The 23810-nt window shown below is 41.4% G+C and overlaps 1 protein-coding gene across 2 annotated transcripts; it reads right to left on the reverse strand.

Annotated features, from left to right (window-relative positions):
• Positions 1–4770: 4770 nt before the first annotated feature.
• On the reverse strand, positions 4771–22293 carry POLR1D (RNA polymerase I and III subunit D). 2 transcript variants are annotated; one of them, XM_044442443.1, is made up of 3 exons: positions 21926–22293; positions 14771–14845; positions 4771–5326 (listed from the first exon to the last, which is right to left on the reverse strand). In XM_044442443.1, the coding sequence occupies exons 1-3, from the start codon at positions 21949–21951 to the stop codon at positions 5179–5181; spliced, it is 249 nt and encodes an 82-aa protein (XP_044298378.1). In that variant the 5' UTR covers positions 21952–22293; the 3' UTR covers positions 4771–5178. The 2 variants fall into 2 exon arrangements, with proteins under 2 accessions (XP_044298378.1, XP_044298377.1); XM_044442442.1 differs by lacking the exon at positions 4771–5326 and adding an exon at positions 11713–13126 and having other exon boundaries at positions 21926–22194.
• Positions 22294–23810: the final 1517 nt, after the last annotated feature.

The raw sequence follows: 23810 nt of genomic DNA on the forward strand, positions 1-23810 counted from the left end.
AAAGAGAGAGAGATCTCCTTTGAAGGAGGACACCTATTCATGTTTATCTCTTTGTATTCCAGGTTTTCTCAGGCCCTTGGGCACATCACCCTCAATGGCCTCCCTCTTTCAGTTAGTCCACCTTCTCACCACCACGGCTATTGCTTATCATCCTTTCTCATCATTCCTTTGCTTGCTTGACAGGCAGGGTGCCATGGAACAAGAAGCCAGTGGCATCTGTTGTTCCTTCTCATCATCTCTGTCATCTGGGCCAGAGCAAAAGGCTGGTGAAGGAGAACACAACGGTGGAGAAGCAAACTCAAGGGGATCTTGACAGTGGGTCCTTCAGCCATGCCTGTCCTTGCCTCCACCCCTGAGAGACAGAGAGAGTCAGAGAAAGAGCTGTAGTTCTGCTGATGAAATGTGGCATTCCTGAATACTGGCTCATCTCATCTTCTATGTCTGCCAAAATTCTGCCCTGAAGGACAGGGCGTGTGTGTGTGTGTGGGGGGGGGGGTCTTTTAGAGCAGCATGGGAAGTGAGGGGAGAAGCTGCAGAGAAAAGGAGGCAATTGATGCAAATTTCTTCCTGCCCTTCCATTTGTGGAAACCTTCATTGAGTCTGAGCCCCTTCCGCAAACAGAAAGGTCACTCTTGAATCAAAGTCAAAGACAGATACTGGGACAGGTAGGCTGTTGCAGATATTTGTTTTGGTCAATGTACATTAAGGCCATTGCCAAAAAAGTTTAACAGTTATTTTGCACATTGTAGATACTTGAAAAAAGAGCATCCATATGTCCATCAGAGCTTTAATCATGCTACCAGGTAACCATACCTGTTGCATTCCTTATTGTGCAACACTTTGATCTTATATTGGGTTGGTTAACAGACTTGGTCAAGGTCAGAGAAGAGCCCATGGGACCAAATGGTTGCCTAAACCTGGGGTAGACACACTAAAATCAGTGGGACCTAGGTTACTCATGACTCAATTAAGTCTGTGATTTCAGTGGAACTGCACTCTGAGCAAGCCTACACTGAGACCCAACCCTGGGCTTCAAAGTCTGCACAACTGAAATCAGCCCATATAATGCATTCGGGAGCTGAATGTCACACTGAAAAGTCCAGCAAATAAGGTTTATCGGAGTCCCTTGGAGGTGGGAGGGGCAGGCTGGAGGGGAGAAGAGATTGGCAGCCTTGGGTCTTATTTTGTGCCTCTGGAGATGGGGTGTCGGAAGCTTGCAATAGATCCTAAAGAGTTAAATGCTTTGTAGGGGAATGGAATAATCTTCATTTTTTTCAGCTCAGTTCTGTGTTTAGGCTTGTCTTGACACCTGCACTGTGAGGAGGGTGACGGGATGGTCTCCCTTTGTCCCTTATAATAGTTCATCATTATTGTTCTAACATGCTTTTAAAAAGAAAAGAAAGGGGGGGGAGCCACCAAATCCTAATCTTCCCCTTGGTGCCAGTGACAGTTACAATGGTGAGAGAGTTTGTTTTTCCCCACTTCTTCTCTTACTCTCTCCCTTAACCTCCCATTGTCCCTCCAGCCACAATGCAATGGCGCAGCCCGGCTGGTCTGGGGGCAGTTTCTTGTACTGTACTGCCCTGTGCGTGATTGTTTAAATCTTTCTTATCCAACTGTTCTGAAGATTTACATTTTTAATGGCTCATTTATGTAATCCCATAAATAGAGGGGCAGAAAAAGCATCCCACACACAAATGAGCGAATCGGGGGGCCTGCAGAGAGAGGGGGAAAAAAGCCGCTGGGGCAGGTCAGCCAGGGTCTCAGCTGCGGAGGCCTTGATTGGTATCAACCCGCATAACCACTGTGGCAATGGACTTAAGACCACCCAGTAAGGCCCCAAACGGTGCATTACCAAGGAAGAAGACGGTGGTTCTATAGTTCAGTCTCTCCCATTTAGAGAGTTCCACGGCGAAGCCTCATTTACCTTATTGCTTTGACAGCTGCACGTCTCCTGCAATAAAAGTTGCCATGATTAGCTTGCCTTTCTGCTAGCAAAGCAGCTGATGTTGTCAGGGTTTCGCCGACAGACCCCCCTTTCCTGCCCACTAGTTCCTTAACTAGTGTATTCCTCCTACCAATATATATTTCCTTCAAAAAGAGTTCTGTGAATCCAACCACCTGCTTGAAGTTTCTGTTTGACATCCTAGAAAACAGAAGAAGAGACACTATTCTGTGACTTTACCCTCTCTCTATTCTGCCTAAACTGCCTTCTTGCTCTTTCCCCATATACAAATATATGGAGAAAAAGGAGTAAATTAAATATATTTATAAGGGATGGGCAGGTTGACAAATGGCAACTTGATTAAGATACTTTACTTTTAATAGCTTCATCCATTTCCAGGGAAGCTGGTCTGTCTTTCATACAATACCCACTTGGTTCTGCACATTTCCCTTTGTGATTAATATTGCTAATTATTCTACCTCACCAAGCACAGTGACAGTCCACATGCTTCTGTGACCAAATTAGACCATATTGCAAGCATGCAAAAGTTACAATTTACAGCCGTAATCAACCAACTTCTAACAATGGGTTGTGGAATACAAGTTTAGTGCAGCTATTGTTAATTGTGTTCTGTCTACTCTAGGAGGGTTATCCAGGTTTGATTTCTCTTGGATAAGACAGGACTGAAGATTGAGGGTGATTTGGTAACATTTGCTTGATTTATGAAAAGAAGAGAAAATGCTAGAGGCTGAGGGGCACTCCTTTGCTGCAGTGGGTCTGGTATCCCACATCAGATCTTTAGAGACAACCAACTAAAAAGGGCTGACATCTTCTTTTTAAAACATCAAGCTCCTTCAAACACAGAAAGATCCTGGAGTAGGCAACCTGGGGGCCTCCAGATTTTTCAACTACAATTTCGATAAGCCCCAGCCAATGATCAAGAACCATGAAACTTGTATGCTAAATATGTGCTGGTCACCAGGTTCCCTACTACTTCATTTCCCTTGAGAGTGCTTCAAATCTATGTTATGACCTTTATGGTTTTGTGCCTATCCACCCACTTTGAAGGCACTCTTAATGACTCTGCTGACTTAAATATGTGGCAAACCAAGCACTACTGCTTTGGGCAAACTTCCTGATTATTCTGCCCCAAAGTCCTGCCCTGTTTGAGCAAACCCCAACCAACCCTTCTGGGCTATTAGCTAACAATCGCCAGCTGCAGTAGGAGTTTATGGCTTAGCACAGAGATGGGGAACCTCAGGGCCTCCTGGGGTCTCAGGGTTTATCAGAGGGCCACGTGCCCTTTCCCTCGCAATGCCCCCCTCGCCCAGACCATTCTTCGTGATCTCCTGGCTGATGTGCAATTTACCCACCCTCCTTTTGAAAAAGAGGAGCTGTTTCTCCTCAACCTTTTTATTTAAGCGCTGTTTTAAAAGTTAATAGCTTTAAAGATTCCAGTCACTTCTGCTTTGTTTATTTCGATTTAATTGATGTTTGTTTATTGTTTTATATAGTACTACTGTTTCAATCTGTGAATAATGTTACTAGATGTTTTAAATTGTTTTTAAATTACTGTAAGCCGTCCTGAGATATTCATATAAAGGGCGGCCTATAAAAGTTTTTAATAAATAAATAAATAAAGCTTCGTTGCGGCCGATAAGAGTTTTAAGCTATAATATACTGGTCTTTTTTTTTTCTTTTTGGTATATTGGCCCCACTCCTTTTTCCTTCAGCCAACCCAGCACTGGAATGTGGCTCTTAGGAACTTTCCCAAAAGCAAGTGTGGCCCTGGGGTTCAAAAGGTTTCCCACCCATTACTGAGTATGTCTACTCAGACGTCACTATTCTAGAGCACAGTAGGGCTTACTCCCTAGTAAGTGATTGTAGTATTACAGTCTCGGTGGCTTAGAATCCTCATCAACAAACCTCTAAAATAGGATACCTGATCCATACCATGCAATCACTTTTATGGGCTGCGTAGATGCAGTGGGTTAGTGCGCCTTATTAGATATGCATTACAACAGTACCTCGAGCATCCGAGGAATCTCTTAAATTGGTAACATGATATTCTTATGGCTATGTAAAGTAGAATGTTTAGAATTAGCTAAATAAAAGCCAACTATGTTTTCTCAACGAGCACTAATAGAAGTATTAGATTGTGATTAATTTTGCTTTTATGCCCGTTAGTTCCGAGCTACTTAAGGGACCCTGTCAGTTTGTTAGAAAGGTGAGGTGGGCGCTAACCACAAGATTCAACTTGGACTCTATTTTTGTGATTGGAAAAATGGCTTGATTCCGATCGGACTGGTTCAGAGGCCATCTCTTTTGATTCAGGCATTGAATCTGAGTTGAGATTTGGAAATATGAGGTTTTTTGTCTCCTAGTGAGGAGGGAAATAAAAAACAAAACTAAACCAGTGATGACCTTTTTCCTGCATGTCAGATGTGAATTAAATTTGCAGGCACAGTAAACATTTAAGTAGAGATAAGGCATTTCAAAGGTCAAAACAATCATTGCGCTGGTTTCGGTGTCATGCACTTTTGTATCTGTATTTTTTGTTTGTTTGTTTTAAAAAGGACCGACCAAACATTTTATTTCTTGGAAGAATTGGATGAAACCTGCAGTGAAGCTACTCTTTCTGAAGGGAAAAAGGCAGCCAAGTTTCAGAATATATGCAGGGTATGTTGTGTAAGAGCAACCTTTACATTTTGAGGGTTTCCATAAAAGGCCACACCAATGTTCTTCTAACCATTCTTCTGAAGCTGATAGCCCAGAGATGCCTTAAGTAAAATCACAAAAATAAAAACAAAAACTCTGAAAAAATGTTTCATTAGAATAGGTGTAATGGTTCATCTGGAAGTTTTCATTTTTTTGTTACAAGGCGTATATGTCACTTTTCTCTACCCCCAAGTTTTTGGGGGTGGCAACTTGTGTGAAAATGGCATACACCATAGATGTGTCTCCAGGCAAGAAACCTGCAAAATTTCAGAAGGATTGGTACAAGGTGTAAAGAGTTATGAAGCCCAAAAGATAATCTGTCTTCGAGTCCCATCCTTGCTGTTCCCCAAAGCACAGTGATTGGAGAGCCTTTGGTAAAACGTGCGCTTTGCATCAAATATGGACCGGTCAGTAACTCAGCCCCACTCCCTCTAATGCTTCCTGCTGTCCTATGGAAGCAAAAGACGTTGTTTTTTGGAAGCACGGTGTTGACCTTTTCAAAGCTGAATTACTTATTACTTATTTATACAAAGCCTAGTGTAGGGTCCAACTTCAGTTGTGGTCACTTTGTAGGGAAGTCCACTTTGCTCTGGGAAGCACCGAAGGTGGTCTGCAGAGACACAGTTTGGCTCAGGATTCAAATGGATCAGATGCATAAGTCGACTAGAAAGAAAAAGGATGGTACACAGTTGAAATGCGATTGGCAGCTTGATGGTAGCAATTCGTTGGGGAAATGTTTTGTAGTTAGCTGACAAGAAAGAAAGTTGTGGAGTTAAATGCATAGTTTTTGTCTTGGAGAAACTGCAGCTGCTTTAAGGTGTAGCTCTATACGTCTGCATGCTTGCCCGCTCCATAAACATACCCAGTTCATATATACACCAAACTTCTAAGCAAATGGCTCCTCAGAATTATCTGTGGGCAAAAACAAGAACCAGAGGAACAATTCCACCAAATTTCTCCAAGGGGAAGATAAATTCTCCAACAGGTTCCCACAGATAGATCTCACTGTTGATAGAGATGGCAGCTCAGCTTCTGTTTTTCTGCCCCAGGGTTGTGGGAGCGGAACTGGCACTGCTTCTGGGTTGACAGCCTAGCCCCTACTAGCATCTTGCACAGCGCCCCACGCCTCACATTGCTCTGGGACATTACAGGGAGGAGGAATGTGAAGAAAATCTCTCACGTGTGCAATTTATTTTGGGGAGGGATCAGCAAAAGGAAAAATCCTCAGAGCTTTCTGAGAAAAATGCTTTTGAGATGACATTTTGTAATGCGTTTTGCATTCCTGAGTCTACCTAACAATTATGAGGTGGTCAAGGGTGCTGTGTGTATTTCCTAATCTGAAAAAAGCTCTGTGGAAGGAATCGTGATATCATCCTCTGGGCTTTAACTAAGCTGTGGGCAGTAAAGGAGAGAAATGGTTGTACAATGGAAGGGAGGCCACTGTTTGGAAAAAGAGGATCCTTGGAAGGGAGGAACCTCCTTACCTAGTTTGAGGACTTGGAGCACAACTAAAGAAAGTCTCCATTGTAAAACAAAAGGCAAGGCAAAAATTACATGGGCTGCAAAGCAAGAGGCGCTTGGTGGGAGGGTCTCTTTGAATTGCTCAAAGGCCTTAGTGTTTATACCATGTATGAAGTGATGCCAGTCTAGCACAAACTGTTGATAGTAATGCTACTTGCTGTGTCTTCAATAGCCAGTAAGAAAGCAGTACTCTAGAATATTACTAAATTAGTTAATCAATCTAACAATGCAGGAGAGTTACCTGCGGAGACCTTCTTACATCACTTCCCTGGGGTGGGGCGAATTGGACCAGCAGAAAAGATTTCTCCAACAACACCCACACACATTCATAAACTACCTCCTATGTAAAATACACACGAGGCCACCCAATGACCTTGCCCCCATGAATGCTTGGAGTTCCTTCACTGGCAAAAGTGTCTTCCTGTGTTTCAATGGGGCAGTGAAGTGTGCTTGGGAAAGGATTGCACAACTTCCATTTGCACAAGCAATCAAAGAACACCTAAAACATGTCCTAAAAGGGAAATATTCCAAATCTGTAGGAAGTTCTGTATCAGACAAATTGAGCTCCTTAATATTAGAGTCAGGAACTCTAGAAGGTTGTAGTGGACTGACAAGATAATGAGGAGGAAGTTTGACTATTCTTACACATATACATTTTTTCCTCTGCTGCTAATTTACTTAGCATTATCTACCAGACAAAAATGTAATTACCATCATCTAAAAATCAACAAAATATCAGTATACCTGACTGATATTATATACCTCTATACTACCTAGGGGTGCATTATAACTTGCACTCATGTGGCTATTTGCAGAAAGGCCAGAGGCTGCAGATTCAGTAAAGTTCCTGCTGGAGAAATAAGTTGCCTCCTAGGAGCCCAGATGACTTGACAGTAAATATGAAAAAGAAATGTTTAGCCAAGGTCTTCAGGACTATAGGAGTTACAGGGCTATGGGCAGCAGAGCATCAAGTAGAAATGACTCCCTCAGGACTGAGTCAATGGTCTTATTTTCCTTACAGAAGCATCCTGGAAACTAGATTTGCAATGGGCACATGATCCTTTGGTGACTTGTTTGCCAGGTGCAAATGCAATTGATATCACCAGTTTTTTAGACTATGTGTAGAAAGAACTAGGGGGCTCCCAATGAGAATGGAGCTATTGCTTGGAGTTTTTGAAGCTAATTTTACTTAATATAGGATCTGGCTTCTGTAAGTACCATTGTGTCACATGGTTCTGTGTTCTTTATCTCAGGTTCTGCTTTGCTCCCATCCTATCTTCTTCCAGAGTTTAAGGGTATGGAGTCTAATAACTTGTGTAGAATGCTCCAAGTCAGGGATGTCCAACCTGTGGACTGCGGGCCGCATGCAGCCCAGCATGGGTATGAATGCAGCCCAACACAAAATCATAAACTTACTTAGAACATGAGATTTTTCATGATTTTTTGAATAACTTGGTTGTGAGGGTCTTAACTGTGAACTTTGTAAATGCCAACATCATGTCACAATGGCATGTAAAATAAACATACATGTGGTCCCGCTATTTCTACGCATGCACGGCTTCCATTTTGCAGTGGCGTGCAGCTTCCAGTGCATTACCTTCCAAGCGCAGATGCCATCAGACGTTATATGTGCTCGTGGTGACTTGGTGAGTGAAACACAGCGATTATCAGTATTTCAACCCACCATTACAAACAATAAGTAAGCTTTCTTATTTGATTATTAAGGGTACTTCCACACCTTGGTGACACCTCATGCATCGCCCAATGCGTTTTACAATTGGCCCTGCGCCACACGCTGCATCAACAGCCAAGATGTGGGAGGACTTAAACCTTGCTTTCTATTTTCCTGTCAATTAATTTTCATAATAAAAGTAAATATAGTCCCTAGTTTGTTGTTTTTTTTAACCCCAGCATGGCTTCCACAACATTTCAAAAGACAACCAAAAAAAGAAAAAGAAAGAAAAGAAAAAAGAAAAGAGGAGAGGCGAGGCGAGGCGAGGCGAGGAAAAAGAAAAGAAAAAATTATGGATGAAGGAAGAGTGCTCACTGAAAAGTGGGCAGATGACTACTTTTTTGTTGAGGCAAATACTAAGGCACCCTGCTTAATATGTAGGGAATTTGTACAAGTTTTCAAAGACTATAATTTGAAAAGGCATTATATGCAAAAACATGTTGCCAAATTTAGTGTGTATCAAGGATTGTGTTGTAAGGGCAAAATAGCAGAACTGAGAAAAAGTCTTCTCAACCATTTTTTTTAAAGTTACAACTCAGACAGATTCTATTGTAAATGCTAGTTATGTAGTAGCATATTTAATAGCAAAAAATCAAAACCATTTACTGATGGTGAGTTCATTCAACAATGTATGGAAAATGGGGCAGATGTAATTTGCCCTGAAAAAAGGGGGATATTTCTAAAATCAGTTTGTCTCACCAGACTGTAGCCAAGCGAATTGAAGAAACTGGAAAATCTATTGAAAGAAGTTTGGAGAGTAAAGCTGCTAATTTTAATTTTTATGCTTTGGTGATGGATGACAGCACTGATGCTACAGATACGGCTTTACTTGCCATTTTTATCGGAGATATTGAAGAAATTGCTTCTTCAATGCCATTAAAATATACAACTAAATCAAGAGATTTATACAAAACAGTAAAGAATATGCTAAAGTGATTTTCTTTGTCCATGGTCAACACATCTGGTATAGTTACTGCTGGTGCCCCAGAGATGGTAGGTAAAAGAGAGAGACTTGTAAAATTAATAGAAGACAATGCAATAGCAGCCCAAACCTCATGTTTGATGAAATATCATTGCATCATACATCAAGAAAAATTATGTGCAAAAGCTTTAAAAATGGGTAACGTCATGCAAATCATAATTAAGACAGTGATTTCATAAGGGCCAAGAGATTAAATCATCACCAGTTCCAGGAATTCCTTAAAAGTTTTGATGCTGACTGACGACATCATTTACTTTTTAGAAGTAAGATGGCTAAGTCGAGGCCAAATGTTGGAGATTTTATGATTTGAGACATGTTATCAAGTCATTTATGGTATCAAAAACAAAATTTGTGCCAGAACTTGACAATGAAAACTGGCTTGCAGATTTAGCATTTTTAGTGTATTTGACTGCTCATTTAAATGAGTTAAACATGCATCTTCAAGGTGAAAACCGACTTATCAATACAATGTTTCGAACCATAACAGCATTCCAAATGGAACTGAAATTATGGCAAGCTCAAAGTAAGGAAAACAATTGTATACATTTCAACACTTAGGCTAAACAAAGTCCTGTGAACAGGGAAAAAGCTTTTCAATCTGATACAAGAATTTGAAAAAAGATTTCAAGATTTCCAGGAAAATCATCTCTATTTTGATATATTTGCCACTCCATTTTCAGTCAGTATAAACGTGTTGCCTGCCAATTTTCAAATGGAATGCATAGAGCTGCAATCTGACATTCAACTTAAAATAAAAATGTGGATGATGTCTCTTTACTGGACTCTTATAGGTCGTATCTTCCCAGAGACAAATATCCCTTGCTTCACAATCATGCCTTATTCATGGCCTCGCTTTTTGGCAACACCTACATTTGTGAGCAACTATTTATTTATTTTTATTTATTTAGAACATTTATATGCCGTCCTTTCACAGAGCCTCAGGACGGCTTACAAAAATGAGAATGAGAATTTTCAAGAATGAAGCACATAAAGTTAGAACCAAAATATCTGATGAGCATCTTGAGAACTCACTGAGAATTGCAACTACTTCCATCAAACCAGAAACTGATGCATTCGTTTCTGAAGTGGTGTCAATTATCAAACTAGTTTTATGCTGCCCTCTTTTCTTTTACCATTACAATAAAAATATTTTAAAAATCAAGTTTTATTATGTAGATATGTTCATTTTCTATATTAGTGATCGCAGACTTGGGACCTGATTTTAAAAGACTCTCCAAAGAAAATTATGCACAGACCATTGTTTTTGTTTTGCTCATCAGCTTTCGTTAGTTTTTGTGTGGCCCAAGAAAGTTTTTCTTCTTCCAATGCGGCCCAGAGAAGCCAAAAGGTTAGACACCGCTCCAAGTCTTACATTGTAGAAGATGAAACAAAAGGTGCGCCATAAACAAATCCCACAGGAAGACCGACCAGTACAGCTATCCTATGGCCACTAGACATGATCTGGACCAGGGGTCTCAAACTCAACTCACCTGGGGGCCGATGGAAGTAGAGTCTGGGTGAGGCTGGGCCGCATCAAGTATTCATCGCGGTGGTGGTGGGCCACTCATCCCGCGTCGCTCCCGGAGGCCGGCCCGGGCGCCGCTGGTGCTTTGAAGGCCGCAGGGCCCCTCCCCCGTGCCCCACCCCTCCCGGCACGCAGCTTAGAGGGAACATTGCGCCCAGGGTAACAACTCACGCAGGTGCGTGTGAGAAAAACACGCGGGCCGCACTGTCACAGAACTTTGATATCAAGTGGGGGCCACAAAATATCGTCCCACGGGCCACAATTGGCCCGTGGGCCACGACTTTGAGACCCCTGATCTAGACCATCAAAGGATTGCTGAGATTGCTACATGATCAGAAAATTGCTCCAACTTCACAGTTGGAGATCTGCATCCTCCAACAGGTGCAAACAAAACGGTGCCGATTGTGCAGTCAAGATCATAACAGCAAACAGATATGTGTTTTTGGGGGTGTTTCCATGGGTGCAGAGAAGATGCGATCAATGCCACCAAGCTACAAGGAATTCTGGTGGCACCACTCCAGCTCCCAGCCACCCTTAGAAGGCCATTGGGAGGAGTGAGGAGGCAATCACCCTCTTCCCGCTCCACAGAGGACACTCATAATCTTCCATGTTCCTCTCCAGTGAACTGCACCCTTAAATAACCATACTGAGGTTTTAAGGGGTTCCATTATTCTGTCAAACTGAAAATATGTGCACATTGTTAATTAGCTCGAAATAGGAATTTTATGGATTTTATATTAAAATCTTTAACTTCTGAAAATTATGTTTCATTTTTGTATAATGCATGGATTTCATGAAGATCTATGTACAATGGAGGAAAAAAACTAATTTTTCAAGGAACTTTGCATGAAAAATCCCCTAAGTCATTTTTGCACTGAGCCTGGAGTTGAGACAATGTATTTTATCTTAACAGAAGATATAGGATGGCTTTTGCAACACCTGCCCTGTTCCAAGTGCACATTGTCCCTCCGTCTCTGCATCTAAAACTATTTCATTTCTCCAATGTAAATCTGTCAGCAACTGATTTAATCTTCTATTGTACACTGATTAATTGTTCCTAGGTAGAATTACTATCTCTGCTTAGACGATTTTTCCTCAGAAGAAAAGCTCAGCCTTGTTCTTTGTCATTTGAGCAGTGCTCATCTGTACCCTCACTATGACTTCTATCTGGTACAACCTTGTTTTCCATTCAGCACAATGCATGTTGAATCCAGAACAGTAGTTGTGTTTGACACATAATAAACTGAACATAATGTCACTTTACTTGACCAATGAAGAATATATGTCACTTCTTCAAAAGAGTTTAATTTTATTCATATTTAAAGGAAAAAATATTTAACACGCTTTAGTTACACAGTTCAAATTTAATGTTAACTCAGGAAACCACCCAAGATTGAAAACAGCTAACCACACACTCATTCAAATAACTTTGTCTAAGAACATAGAAGCTGATGTTTTCAAAGCACAAAGAAATAACAAAGATAATTTACTAGCAGATAAATAATGGAGAACTTGACTGATATAATCGTAACAAGAAGCAAGCAGAATTTAAGTGGCAATTTCCTGTTTTGCAATTTAAATACGTGGCAATTTGAGATACAATTTATTCCTCAGACACTTTGGATACCATGTTCTTCATTACCTCTCAGCAGGGAAAAGTCCATACACAGTTGCATTTATTAGTGATGATTCACACATCATCAATTATAGACTGATGCAAAACAATGAAAACCACTTTTAGATCAGGGCAACAGCTGTGCACAAAAACTCTGGACCAAAAAGGGATTCCCATCATTCACTTCACTGCTGGGAAATATTCTCAAAGTCTGAAGTGAGTGGGCCGCTATTGCTCTCAGAGGGCAAACATCTCAATAACATCTATCAATATACATTGAACAAATCTTACTTGAACTTAAATCATCTGTAATATTCAAGTACATCAGCACTTTTCAAGTTCTAAGCTTGATCGACTTGGAAAGATTTGCCTACATGTAGACCAAAAACCATACAAGATTTTCTGTACATATAGAACAGAAACATTTAAAAAGCAAAGCTGATCTAAGAAGGGTCTTTGAAGATATTCAGAAATAAAGTAAATAGTGTACAGAAATGTATCTTAATCCAGAAAGTAAAATATTCCAAAGGACTTATGCTAACCACAAACTACAACAGACAGTTACAACTATCTGAAGAAAGGAAACAGGTTTAATTAGAAGGGGGCAGAATGGGGGGGGGACAGAAAAGAGATACACAAGAACTTCTCAGAGAAAATTCACAAGAACTGGTTTGCTTGCCACAAAAAAACTGTTATCAACACAGACATCTGTACTGAACAATACTCTCTATCTGAGGACAAACAAGCATTTTCCACAGTCTAGTATGTAATTATATTCCTTGCTTGGAATTGCATGTATTTTTGATCATTTGTTTGCTCGCTTCTCATACTTGTCCTTTGCATTTTGATTCCTGTTCCGGTGTCTAGGAGGAGAACAGCTGACTCTTCTCCTAGACCGAAAGCTGGGTTTGTAAGGATGTGATCTGTGTCTCTTTGGTTTGGTTTCTTCTCTGCTCTGAGTTGGCTCAGATTCCTTATTGTCTTCCTTATGTTTTGGTCCCTGGTCTTGTTCTTTTGGGGACTGCAGTGTATTCTTAATAGTATTAATAAGAAACCTTTTATTTGTACTGGCCAGAGGGCACTTCATCCTGCATGGATATTAGAGAGTAACAGCATAAATATCTAAAACAGACAAAAGTAAGTACTGTGAATATCCAAATCAAATAGCTCAAACTTTGCATGTTTTTGGCTTTCCTTGCATGCCACCTAGTGTACAGAAAGAAACACTCAAGACATATGCCTTTTATCATAAGCTTGAAAGAGAAGATCAAGTCGTTAGTTTTATGTATGTAACTATATATGTGTGTGCATGTGTGTGTAGTGACTTTGATACCAACACAAAAGCCATTATAGCCACACATCTAACTGTAAACTCTAGCAAGCAAAAGTTTATCCTACAATAAAATAGTTAGCTTTTAAGGGGTTCAACAAGACCCCTGTTTTTGCCACAACAGACTAACACAGCTGTGCTTCCCATATAAGCACAGCCGGAATTCAGAGCTGATACTTTTCAACTGTTTGATTCCTAAAATAAGAAACAGTCCAAAATGCATCTGTAAGCCATTACAGTTCTCTGTTTTCAGCCATTTTTATTTATTTTTCTTTCATTTATTTACTGTCCCTTTACTTTTTTTCCAGGGCTCAGCTGCTCCCATGGGGCAGGGACAGAACATAGGCGGCCCAGAGGCCGCAACAGAGTGTGCTTTCACATTGGGGATGGGGGTACCAGTCCTATAATTCCTGGGAGGGAACCAAGCTTTGCTGGGGCCTTTACAGCATCACTGTGAACTTCCCTGGTTTCAAAAGATAAGTGCTTGGGGTAAGAGAATGTTAAAGTGGAAATGGTAGAATCAGGCACCTTTGGAGGCACACAGCAGAATTCTTACACATTCTTAGTTGTTTCTATTCTTCTGGACCAGCATAACATCCTGTAGGAATTTCTTGCCAGGAATATCCCAAATTTTTTAAAGCCAATCTGATGATAAATGCTGAACATAATGGATTATGAGCAATATTGCTTTCAGACAAGTTATTGAATGCTCTGCCACAGTAAACAAATAAAATTAACTCTCAGTGCTTTCAACAGAATTTCTATACTTGCATGCTTAACATGGCAGCCAAATTACAAATAATTATCATGCAATTCAGGGGTGCCAAAGCATAGTCCTGGAGGTCAAATCCAACTCTCTTTGGGTCTCAATCTGGACCTCAAGGTTTCCTGATTCCTTTGTTCTCAAATGGCTTAGTTACTGAGAATAGTGCTGAGAGAGGTCCATGTGGCTATGGGTGGCATATAAATGCAACTAATAAATTCTTTAAAATGCTGTAAATTTAGTACGTGGGCATTTTTGGCCCTGTCTTCAGATCCACACACCAAAGCTCTAAAAAGCTTCTTTGAAATTTGGCCTTCAAGCTGAAAGAGGTTATGTGTCCCTGATTTAAATCAATTTAATTTAAAGTAATTTAATACAAGGCATATAGTACAATCCTATTCATGCTGACTTTTGAAGTAATTCTCACAGTGTCCAATGGAGCTTACTCACTAATAAGTGTGTTCAGGATGGCTGCCTTAGTATCTGCTTCTTTAAGCTATTTGTATTTTAGAAACGACCACCTTTGGTTAGCTCAAGACACAATCCTGGGCATGCTTAGACAGGAAAAATCCTACAACTCCCAGCATTCCCCATTTAGCCAGTCTAAACATGCATAGTTTGCACCTTGGAAGAACTTACCAGCCCATGGGCCCCATGGTCTCTGCTCTGGTTTTTCCACGCTTGGCTTCTGTCAGTAGTTCTTCCACTGCCTTCCTAAATATTAAAGTAGAGAAAAACTTTTAATTTGGCCAATTGTCCAGCTTTTTGAAACACTGTTATTTCTATCAGTTTTTCATGAACATGAAAGCTGGGGTAAACTACAGATCCATTCCAAACTCATAAAAGTGACTGTCCCAGAATCAAAACAACACTGTGAACACTGTAGGTAAAAATATCCTCAGTCACTTTATCAACTGCCTAAATCCCATGAATCACTAGACAGATACAGAGGATACAACTTACCCCCCCCTTTTTGATAGTCAAATTATCAAAAGAGGATTTATGAGAAAATGGGGAGAGGGGACACCCTGGGGTAGAAGGATTTCTGGCATCAATAACAAAGTGATGAACTTCCACTTAGATTTTCAGAAAAAAGTTATGCCCAAATGGACAGATCCCAGCATGAAAATTAAAATCCTATTCAACTTTGTTCTGTTACATTTAAGTTAGGACATCCAACCAAGTTTTTTGTAAAACTGATATAATTAATTTAAACAAAAAATAATACGAGTGCTCAGGCTTCTACTTTTTCTTGATATCTGTCATACCCAAACCTTATTCTGCCCTCATCAGTTTGTACATTTGCTACATGATGGGAAAATTATGCTTTAATTCCAGTAATTAAAACATTAATTAATGAGCTGGCTGAGGAACCCTGAGAGTTGCTGGCCTTTTTTCTTCTCCATCATATATAGATTCGCACCCTAATAAGGATAACCTATAATTTGTGAAGAACTCAGGTAATCCTGGCAAATGGTCCAGATAAGGGTTTTTACCACAGATCAGTGATGCTTGCTATCTACAGCATAATTACCTAGGAATTCATACAAATGTTAATGCACTGAAATTACCAATGTGGAAAGAAAATTTCCTCACTTCAAGCTTCAGTGATTCAACGATTTTATAAAGAAATATAATATTATGAACTCCATCTGCATGTGCACCTGTCATGCCCTTTTATCTCCTTTAAGAGCCTGCACATTCAGTGTATGAGCCAGAGTCTCCATGATAAAAAATACTACAGGACCAGAGAACTGCAGCTAAATGCATTAACCAATTTATTAAAATCCATGCAAACTACAGGACCTCATTCTCTAAACCTCTTTTCCTTCCTCAGACAACAAACATCCCCCCTACCCCCAGCCCCTAAGTAGATCACAGTGGAGAGAGAGACTCCTTTCTGTCAACAGTGCACATCTCCCTTCTGATCCTTCTCCTTTTAGGCACATTTTCTACCGTGCTTGTCCTCTCTCAAATCCATAGTTCCTCCATTGCGCATTTTGTTGCAAAACTTTTAGTCACTCTGTCTCTTAGAGTCGCTTCTTTGTGACACTTCCAGGCTGCTTCGCACAACTTCCCCACTCAATGGTTTCATACAAATCTCTTCTGCTTCTAGGCACTGAGATTTTTCCTCAGCCTCCACACTGGCCTTTCTTATCTTCAACTCACTATCTTCTTAAGCTATCTTTGTCCTTCTCATTTACCTATCCTTCAAGGTGGATAAAGCAAGCTCTTGGATTAAAAAATAAATTCTCTTAAAGAATATCTTGGTTAATTTTACAAAGTCTTTTGTAGACAGATGAGCACTGCTCATAGATGGTGCCTCCACCCAATTGCTGAGAATCAATTCAACCTATTCTGCCACACATGCACAGAATGATCTTAAGTAATTCTGCGGGGTTCCCCACTGTGTAACACTTTAATGCAGAAGTGGAATGAAAATGCAGAAGGGTCTGGGAATGCCACTTCTACCAGCCCATTTGCAAGCACCTAAATCTGGATCTAATCCTCTGAAAACAAACATGCAACTCTACAGTTAATCTCCAAAATGCACCAGTGCTATCTACTAAATCTGTTAAGGAGAATTTCCATGTAAAGGAAGAAAACGATCATTTATCAAATTTGAATATTTACATTCTACCTGACAAACATAAGCATTTCATTTTCACCTCATGAGAATACATTGCTGTACTCTGTCAATATCAGACCTTACTCTGATCTATCAATCACAGATGTCTAATTTTGTTTTCTAGTTTGCTTTTGTGAGGTGAGGCTGGATAAATGTAGAGTAAAAAAGGTGTAACGTTGCAAATGAAAAGACAAGGCAAAAGTGTCTGCTGTGCAAGTTCTTACATTAATCTCACAAAATATTTAAGTGATGGCTGCTGGTGATAAGACCTTACATGGGAATATTTTAAAGACAAACCCCTGCACAGTCAAAAAATCAAAGTCTGCAAAACAATGTGACAAATACATGCACGGTCTCACTGTAAGAATGAAACAACAGCAAAAAATATGTATCCAGATGTAATTTTACATGATTGAGAGTTATTCTCACTTTTGTTTAAGAAATATATGAAGTAGTATCAAAGAGAAACTTAATTTAAATCTGCCTTTTCTCCTTGATGATTTAACTCAATATACCCTCTCTAATATACCCTCTCTTTCCTTGGACACTTGTTTTCTCTGATCTACTGTTCCGAGGTCCTGTATGTAGCTTTTCAACACCAAACAAACTTATCCACCAAGATTCTAATCTCCTGGAGAGTTAAAATGTTTATAAGCATTCCATAACCTCAGTGCTAATTCAACCCCAGCTAAAGAACAACAAGGCAAGTTTTATCCAACCAGTACTTATTTATATAAATTTTGAGCTGCCAATTTGTTAACAGTTGTTCCAATTACCAAGTTATACTTACTGATACACAGTCCCCTTCAGATTTAAAGCATCTTAAATAATCTGGTTATCTGTGCAAGTTTTTTTTTTGTCCAAGGATTCTCATATGGTAAGGTGAGAGGGATATTATGGTACTACACTTGCCTGAGGTGATGCAGTTGATGGATCTGCACACAGAAAAGTGCAGGAAGAAATCAAGCTTGGAACTGTTTTTCTCCACAGAAGAATTCTGGATCAAAAGTTAATATTTGAGGTTTTGAGCTGAGTAACTCCATACTGATAGTCTGGTAACTCCACTGGATTGTTTTTTTTAAGCCTGAGCAAATTGTTTGGCTTTGGTCAGACAGCAATTATTACTGGGAGGAAAACCTATATCAATCAATCCTAACAAGTACAGAATCAGCTGATCAAAATACTTTCCCTGAGAAGAACCTCTGCTGAACTGTTGGCTTGCCTGCCTACGAGTCCTGAAACAAATGGTCCGTTTTGGCTGCTGCATGATCTCCTCAAACCTACCAGTCAGGCCAGAAACAAATGCCAAGTCTTTCAGAAAATCTGAATGGTATAGTTCTGATGCTCTGCAGGATGTATCCATTGCTTCAAAATGGCTCATGCCATCTTACTTCCTCTACAGCACGGTCCCAGCCAACATCAAATGCAAACTCCCAGCAAAACTGGGCTACCCAATGACCCACCAAATGATTGTCTGGAAATCAGTTATTACTATAAAGATTACATAGTTGAACTCTGTTTCTGAATTCCAGTAACCAAGGAAACTTCTTGGTTTTCCCAGAATCAAGATTTTTTTTTAGTTAACAGCTGAATTTTAAATTTTCATAAATGGAGGATCTACAACTGCCTGCTTTTTCCTTTCTGGTAGTTCTAGGGACCAAAACCACCATATCACCAGGTAGAGCCCAATCTGAATGCCTACATGCCTCCCCATATCACCATATGTGTCTGACTATGCAAGCAGCCTGTCTACAAAATCCAGTCAGTGTTCTTATTCTACAATGGCTCCTGCCAAACTGCTTTTTGCCTCATGAAGTAAAGTGAAAATCCTGAAAGCTTGCACATGTTCATCCTTGCTGTTGAAGAAGGTAATATTATATAGCTATATTATATATCCAAGCCTTATTATATAACTTATTTATATTAGTATATACACTGTATCTGCTGAATGCCTGAACTGGTCTCTGGAGACAGTTTTGGGAAGAAAGAGGACTGAGACTCAGTCCAAACAAGACAAAGGTACTGGGTTAGAGAAATTAACCAACCTAGGCAGAGGAATTCAGGGAGATGCATTCTCCTTGAAAGATCAAAGTGCACAGCTTGGGTGTGCTCCTGGACTCAACGCTCACTGGGAAGCTGAACTGGTGGTGCTGAGTGTTTCTACCCACTTCAGCTAGTATACAGTCTGCAACTCTGCAATTCCCCAGAGAGGTCCGCCTGGCGCCGTCATTATTTGTTTTTCGGTGCCAGGCCAAGACCTTTTATTTAAAAGTTATTTTAATTGTTAATTGTAGATTGTATTTATTTATTGATTTTTATATTTATGCCGAGATGTCTCTGGATTTTTAAGGGTATTTGTATGATTGTTTATATATTTGTTTTGTAAGCCGCCCCGAGGCTTTGTGCGAATGGGGCGGCATAGAAATGTTCTAAATCAATCAATCAATCAATCAATCAAACAAACTCTGTCTGGAGAGAGAAGACCTTGCCTAGGGTATTCATGCTGTGGTGACATCCAGGCTTGACTACTATAATACTCCCTATGCAGAACTGGCATAGACAGTGGTACCTCGGCTCACGAACATCTCAGTTCATGTCCAAATAGGGTCACAAACAAAAAATTCATACAAATTTTGACTCAGGTCACGAACTCCACATTGGGTGGCGACCGCAATTGCGGCCATCTCCTCATCCCGCCCCCAAGTGGGGAGATGGCTGGGATTGTGGTGATGCTCATGTAGGGAAGACAGATGCAATTGCGGTTGTTCTCGGGGGAGTGGGGTGGCTGCGATTGTGCTGGGAGGGGTGGTCAGATGGCCATGACTGCGCCTGTCTTTCCTGCATGAGTGCAATCGCACCCGTCTCCCCCCAGCATGCCCGTGATCGAGCCCGTCTTCCCTGTGATTAAAAAAAATATTCACAGAATGGATTAACCTTATTTACATTTAACCTTATGGGGAAATTTGACTTGGCTCATGACCAATTTGGGTCACGACCAGAGTCGTGGAACAGATTGAGTTCATGACCTGAGGTACCACTGTAATTGGAAACTTCAGAATCCGGCTGCACAGGAACTGGTGGGGCCTGGGCAGTATATTCCCATAATACCTATATTGCATCATTCCACTGGTTGCCTGTGCAATTTCTAAAAGCAATTTAAAGTACTGGGTTTAACTTCTGAAGCCATGATTAGTTTGAGTATAAGTTAATTAAAATACCACCTTCTCTAATCCCAGCTTGCCTGTGCTCTGACTCACCACCAGTGGCCTTTCCCAGGTGCTAGCTGATGAAGACAGTTAGGGTGGTGAATAGAAGGCAGAGGGTCTTTTTCAGTGGTGGTTTTGCACCTCTGGAATCAGTTTCCATCAGGGGTTCCCTCATATCCCTTCTTTGCAGGTCTTCAAGAAACCTCTTTAGAGTCACTTTTTCCCACTGCCTTTTTTCTAATCTGCAGGCTGCAAATTTTATTGCTGCATGCTCTTATAAGTACTTTTACAGTATTTTATTATATATTCATTTATTGCCTATTTGTATAAGTGTACTGTCACATTGTTTTATCTGGTGTACTATCATGACAGGATTCCACCCTTAAAGGGACCAAAAATAACTTAAATTAAAGCAAAATTATAATGGATTTGGGGATTTTTCTTATGTCCAACATTGCAGTTTTGTTGTTGTGGTTGTCCTCTGCATGTATTCTAGCAATATCCTTTTTGAGGTGCAGTAACAAGAACTATCCACAGTATTCCAAGTGAAGCTGCAATGTAACAACAGAGCTTGCTCCCATAATTTTAGGGAGACATGTGGGAATAAAATCCACTGAGCTCAAAGGACTTACTCTGGCATCAAAATGAGTTAGCATTTTGCTTAAAAGACATAAACACTGCCACACTAATGTTACAATTGTACGTCTCTTTACTGGGACAAATTGCACTGAATTCAATCTGATTAAAAGCAGAGCAGAGTAGAGATGCATACATTTTAACTGAGGCTCAACTGAAGATCTGCCACCACAAAAATAAATGTTGCACTCTTGTGGTACTTTGCCAGGAAAAAAGAGTAAAACACAGAAGGCCTCGGCCTCTTCCAAGCTTTGAACATCACTAATGAAAAACAGACATAGGGCACAATTCTATGGACTGGGTCCTTGATATTTATATGCTGCTGATCTCAGAGCATCCAATGTAGAATGTAAGGTGGAGCAGAAGAAATATCTGCTCCCTCAGTTCCTGCTTCAAATTTTAGCTAAGCTCCAGCCATCTAACTAAGGTGTCTTGGAATGTCCATTTTATGCCTTTTTAAAATGTTCCAATGTGTTTTTTTCTGTTTCGGTTGAAAAGGCAGAGGAAGCAGACTGGACTATGGTGAGAAGTGGGAGCTCACATTTGGGAATCTAAAGTGTCCTAGCCCCCCCCCCCCCGTTGATGCCTAGCATCCACAGAATCCCTCTCTTAAGCAACAATAGCAATAAAAGAATGGATTGTCAGTTCAGAAAAAAAGATGTAGTGGTGGCCATCAATCTGAATGGCTTGAGAACAGGGTTAAAAAAATTCATGGAGAATCAATGGCTTTTAGGCCGTATGTCACCTCCAGAATCACAGATAAGAAGCCTGTGCACACCACTTGCTGCCAAACGGGAAGGGAAGGGCCTACTGTGGATGCCCCATAGGCAGCTGGTTGGTCACCCAGTGTGGCTCATTTATGGCTTCTGCTCCCACTCTGAGCCTTATGCCACTCGAAGCAGGAGGGTTTAAAACTCAAGATCTTGACGTGCAGCGAACGCCAGGCTCCCGCCCGCAAGCCTGCTTCTCCGGGCATCCGCTGCGTCACAAGGCCTACGAACTCACTTCGGGCTTCAACCCCACACACACACGAACCCCTAAGGCCGACTTCCGAGCGGGCAGCCCATGGGGACCTTTCATGTGCAATGAAACGTGCCCTTGGGGGCTGGGTCATATACGTGCACTTCCCCTCGCCCCTTGGCCTACTCCGGCGCTCGGGGCCGCTGAAGCGGCTCTGGTGGGCCCAGGGCGGTGAACGACGGCAGCGGCTGCAAGGGAGCGTTGCTGGGGCCCCTTCCGGCGCTTCGCTGACCGACCCCCTCGCTCTACGCGGCGAGCCACCTTCCCCCTCCCCTGCGCCGGCCCGCGGCCCGGAAGCCTCACCTCTCCAGCTCCGAGTCCTCCGCCATGGCGGGCGACGATCGGCCGGTGTCGGGCTGGCCGCGCGCGTCGATCAAGCGCCGGCCTCCTCCATGTCTGTCTTCCGCGGGAGCGAAACCAACGCAGAGCTCGCGACAAGAGCTCCAGCCGCTCGCGAGGACCCCGAGAAGGGGCGGGTGCTGCCCGCCTTCCCTCCGCCCTTTCCCTGGGGCTCCCGGGGTCAAAGCTCCACCCCTTCCCGGGGCATCCTTTCACACGTTACGCTCAGCACTTGCCACAGAAAGCGCGCAGAACTTGCTTCGTTTCTGACACCGACACACAGGCTCGTCTAACTTGAGCCCCAGTCCTTTCACTGGGCTTACGCTAAGTAGGATGAACACTGGATACAACACTTTGCCCTTTATGTCTGTAAGGCCCCCTTCTGATGTTACTCAGGCTGCAATCCTACACATGATGGCAGTGGTGCTGTGCCTGTAAAATGCAAAACTGCACATGCTCAGAGTGTTGCTATTATTTATCAGAGTTGGTCAACAGTCATGTTTTTCCTCTACCATGGGTGAACACTTGTGGCCCTCTGGATGTTGATGGGCTGTAACTCCCATCACCTTTCGGCCTTGGCTATATTTGCTAGGTCTGATGGTAGTTGCAACTGAATAACATTGGGGTGGGGGCACAAATAGGCCAATCCTAATAACATATCAGGAATGCAGACACAGCTGTAAAGTATAGAAAGGTGGTTAGGCAGGGAGAAACGTTGGCTCCTAATTCACAGCTTAGTTTTCTTAATGTTGAGTTTCAAGCCAACTTTTGCGCTGGTCTCTTCTTTCACCCGCATCAAGAGGCTCTTTAGTTCCTCTGTCACTTTCTGCCATTAGAGTGGTATCATCTGCATATCTGAGGTTGTTGAGAGCAAAATCAGGTTATACAATCCTGTCATTCAATACCAAAGGTATTTCAACCACAAGTCTCTCTCAGTGGTCAAGATATACAGGAAGTTTAATTTTACTTTCTTTTATTGCTTAATGGCTATATGTTTGTATCCTGTTTGGATAGAGCACGATTATCAGACTTTTTATATTATGCATTTTTACCAGCTTACTTGTAGCAATGCTTTGTTGCTTATAAAATTGCAAAACTACTCTGGCTGAAATCTTATGTATGCATGCAAGTCCTATTGAACACAGTGGGGCTCATTTTTGAGTCAGCATAGGATTTAACATTTTCAAGGATTAAGGCAGGGGCAGGCAGGAAGTAGCTTTCTTGAAGGATCTGCAGCAGATTTCCAAGGGTTTTGCAGTCCTGTTGGTTTTTTAAAAATGCAAATAAAACTGCAACTGGGTGAATTTGGGCCAGTCATAGACTCTCAGCCCAACCTACCTCACAGGGTTGTTGTTGTGGGGATAAGATTTAGAGGAGGAGGAGAATTATTTAAGCCACCTTGCATTTTTTCATCAAGAAAAAGGTGGGATAGAAATCAAATAAATAAATAAAAACACAGGCTCCTGGGGAAGGGCAGTAGGTTATTTGCTCTGCTCCCTCAATCACAATTTTGTATCTGGCTTCACCTTCTCAACAACTATTTTCTGTTTTGCTTCTTGCTAGTGCATGTCTGGATTCTAGCAAAAGACAAAACAAGACAAAATGCAGAAATCCCACAAACCTGCAGTCTGCCCACTCCTAGATTAGAGGCCAGCAGTTGGAAAAGACAATTGAAACACCTTTAGAGGTTAGGTGTTAGTCCACAAAAAGTTATGCTACAAGTAAATCAGTTTAGTTTAACAAGATATGAGACAAAACATGACTACTAGTTCTGTTACAGGTGGCAGTTTTATGCTCATGGAGGTTTGCAAATCACACTCACATTGACCAGATGGAGCAGGGAAGCCAT

This window comes from Varanus komodoensis, unplaced genomic scaffold (genome assembly GCF_004798865.1).
Source record: "Varanus komodoensis strain SLA01 unplaced genomic scaffold, ASM479886v1 scaffold4, whole genome shotgun sequence".
NCBI lineage: Eukaryota > Metazoa > Chordata > Lepidosauria > Squamata > Varanidae > Varanus > Varanus komodoensis.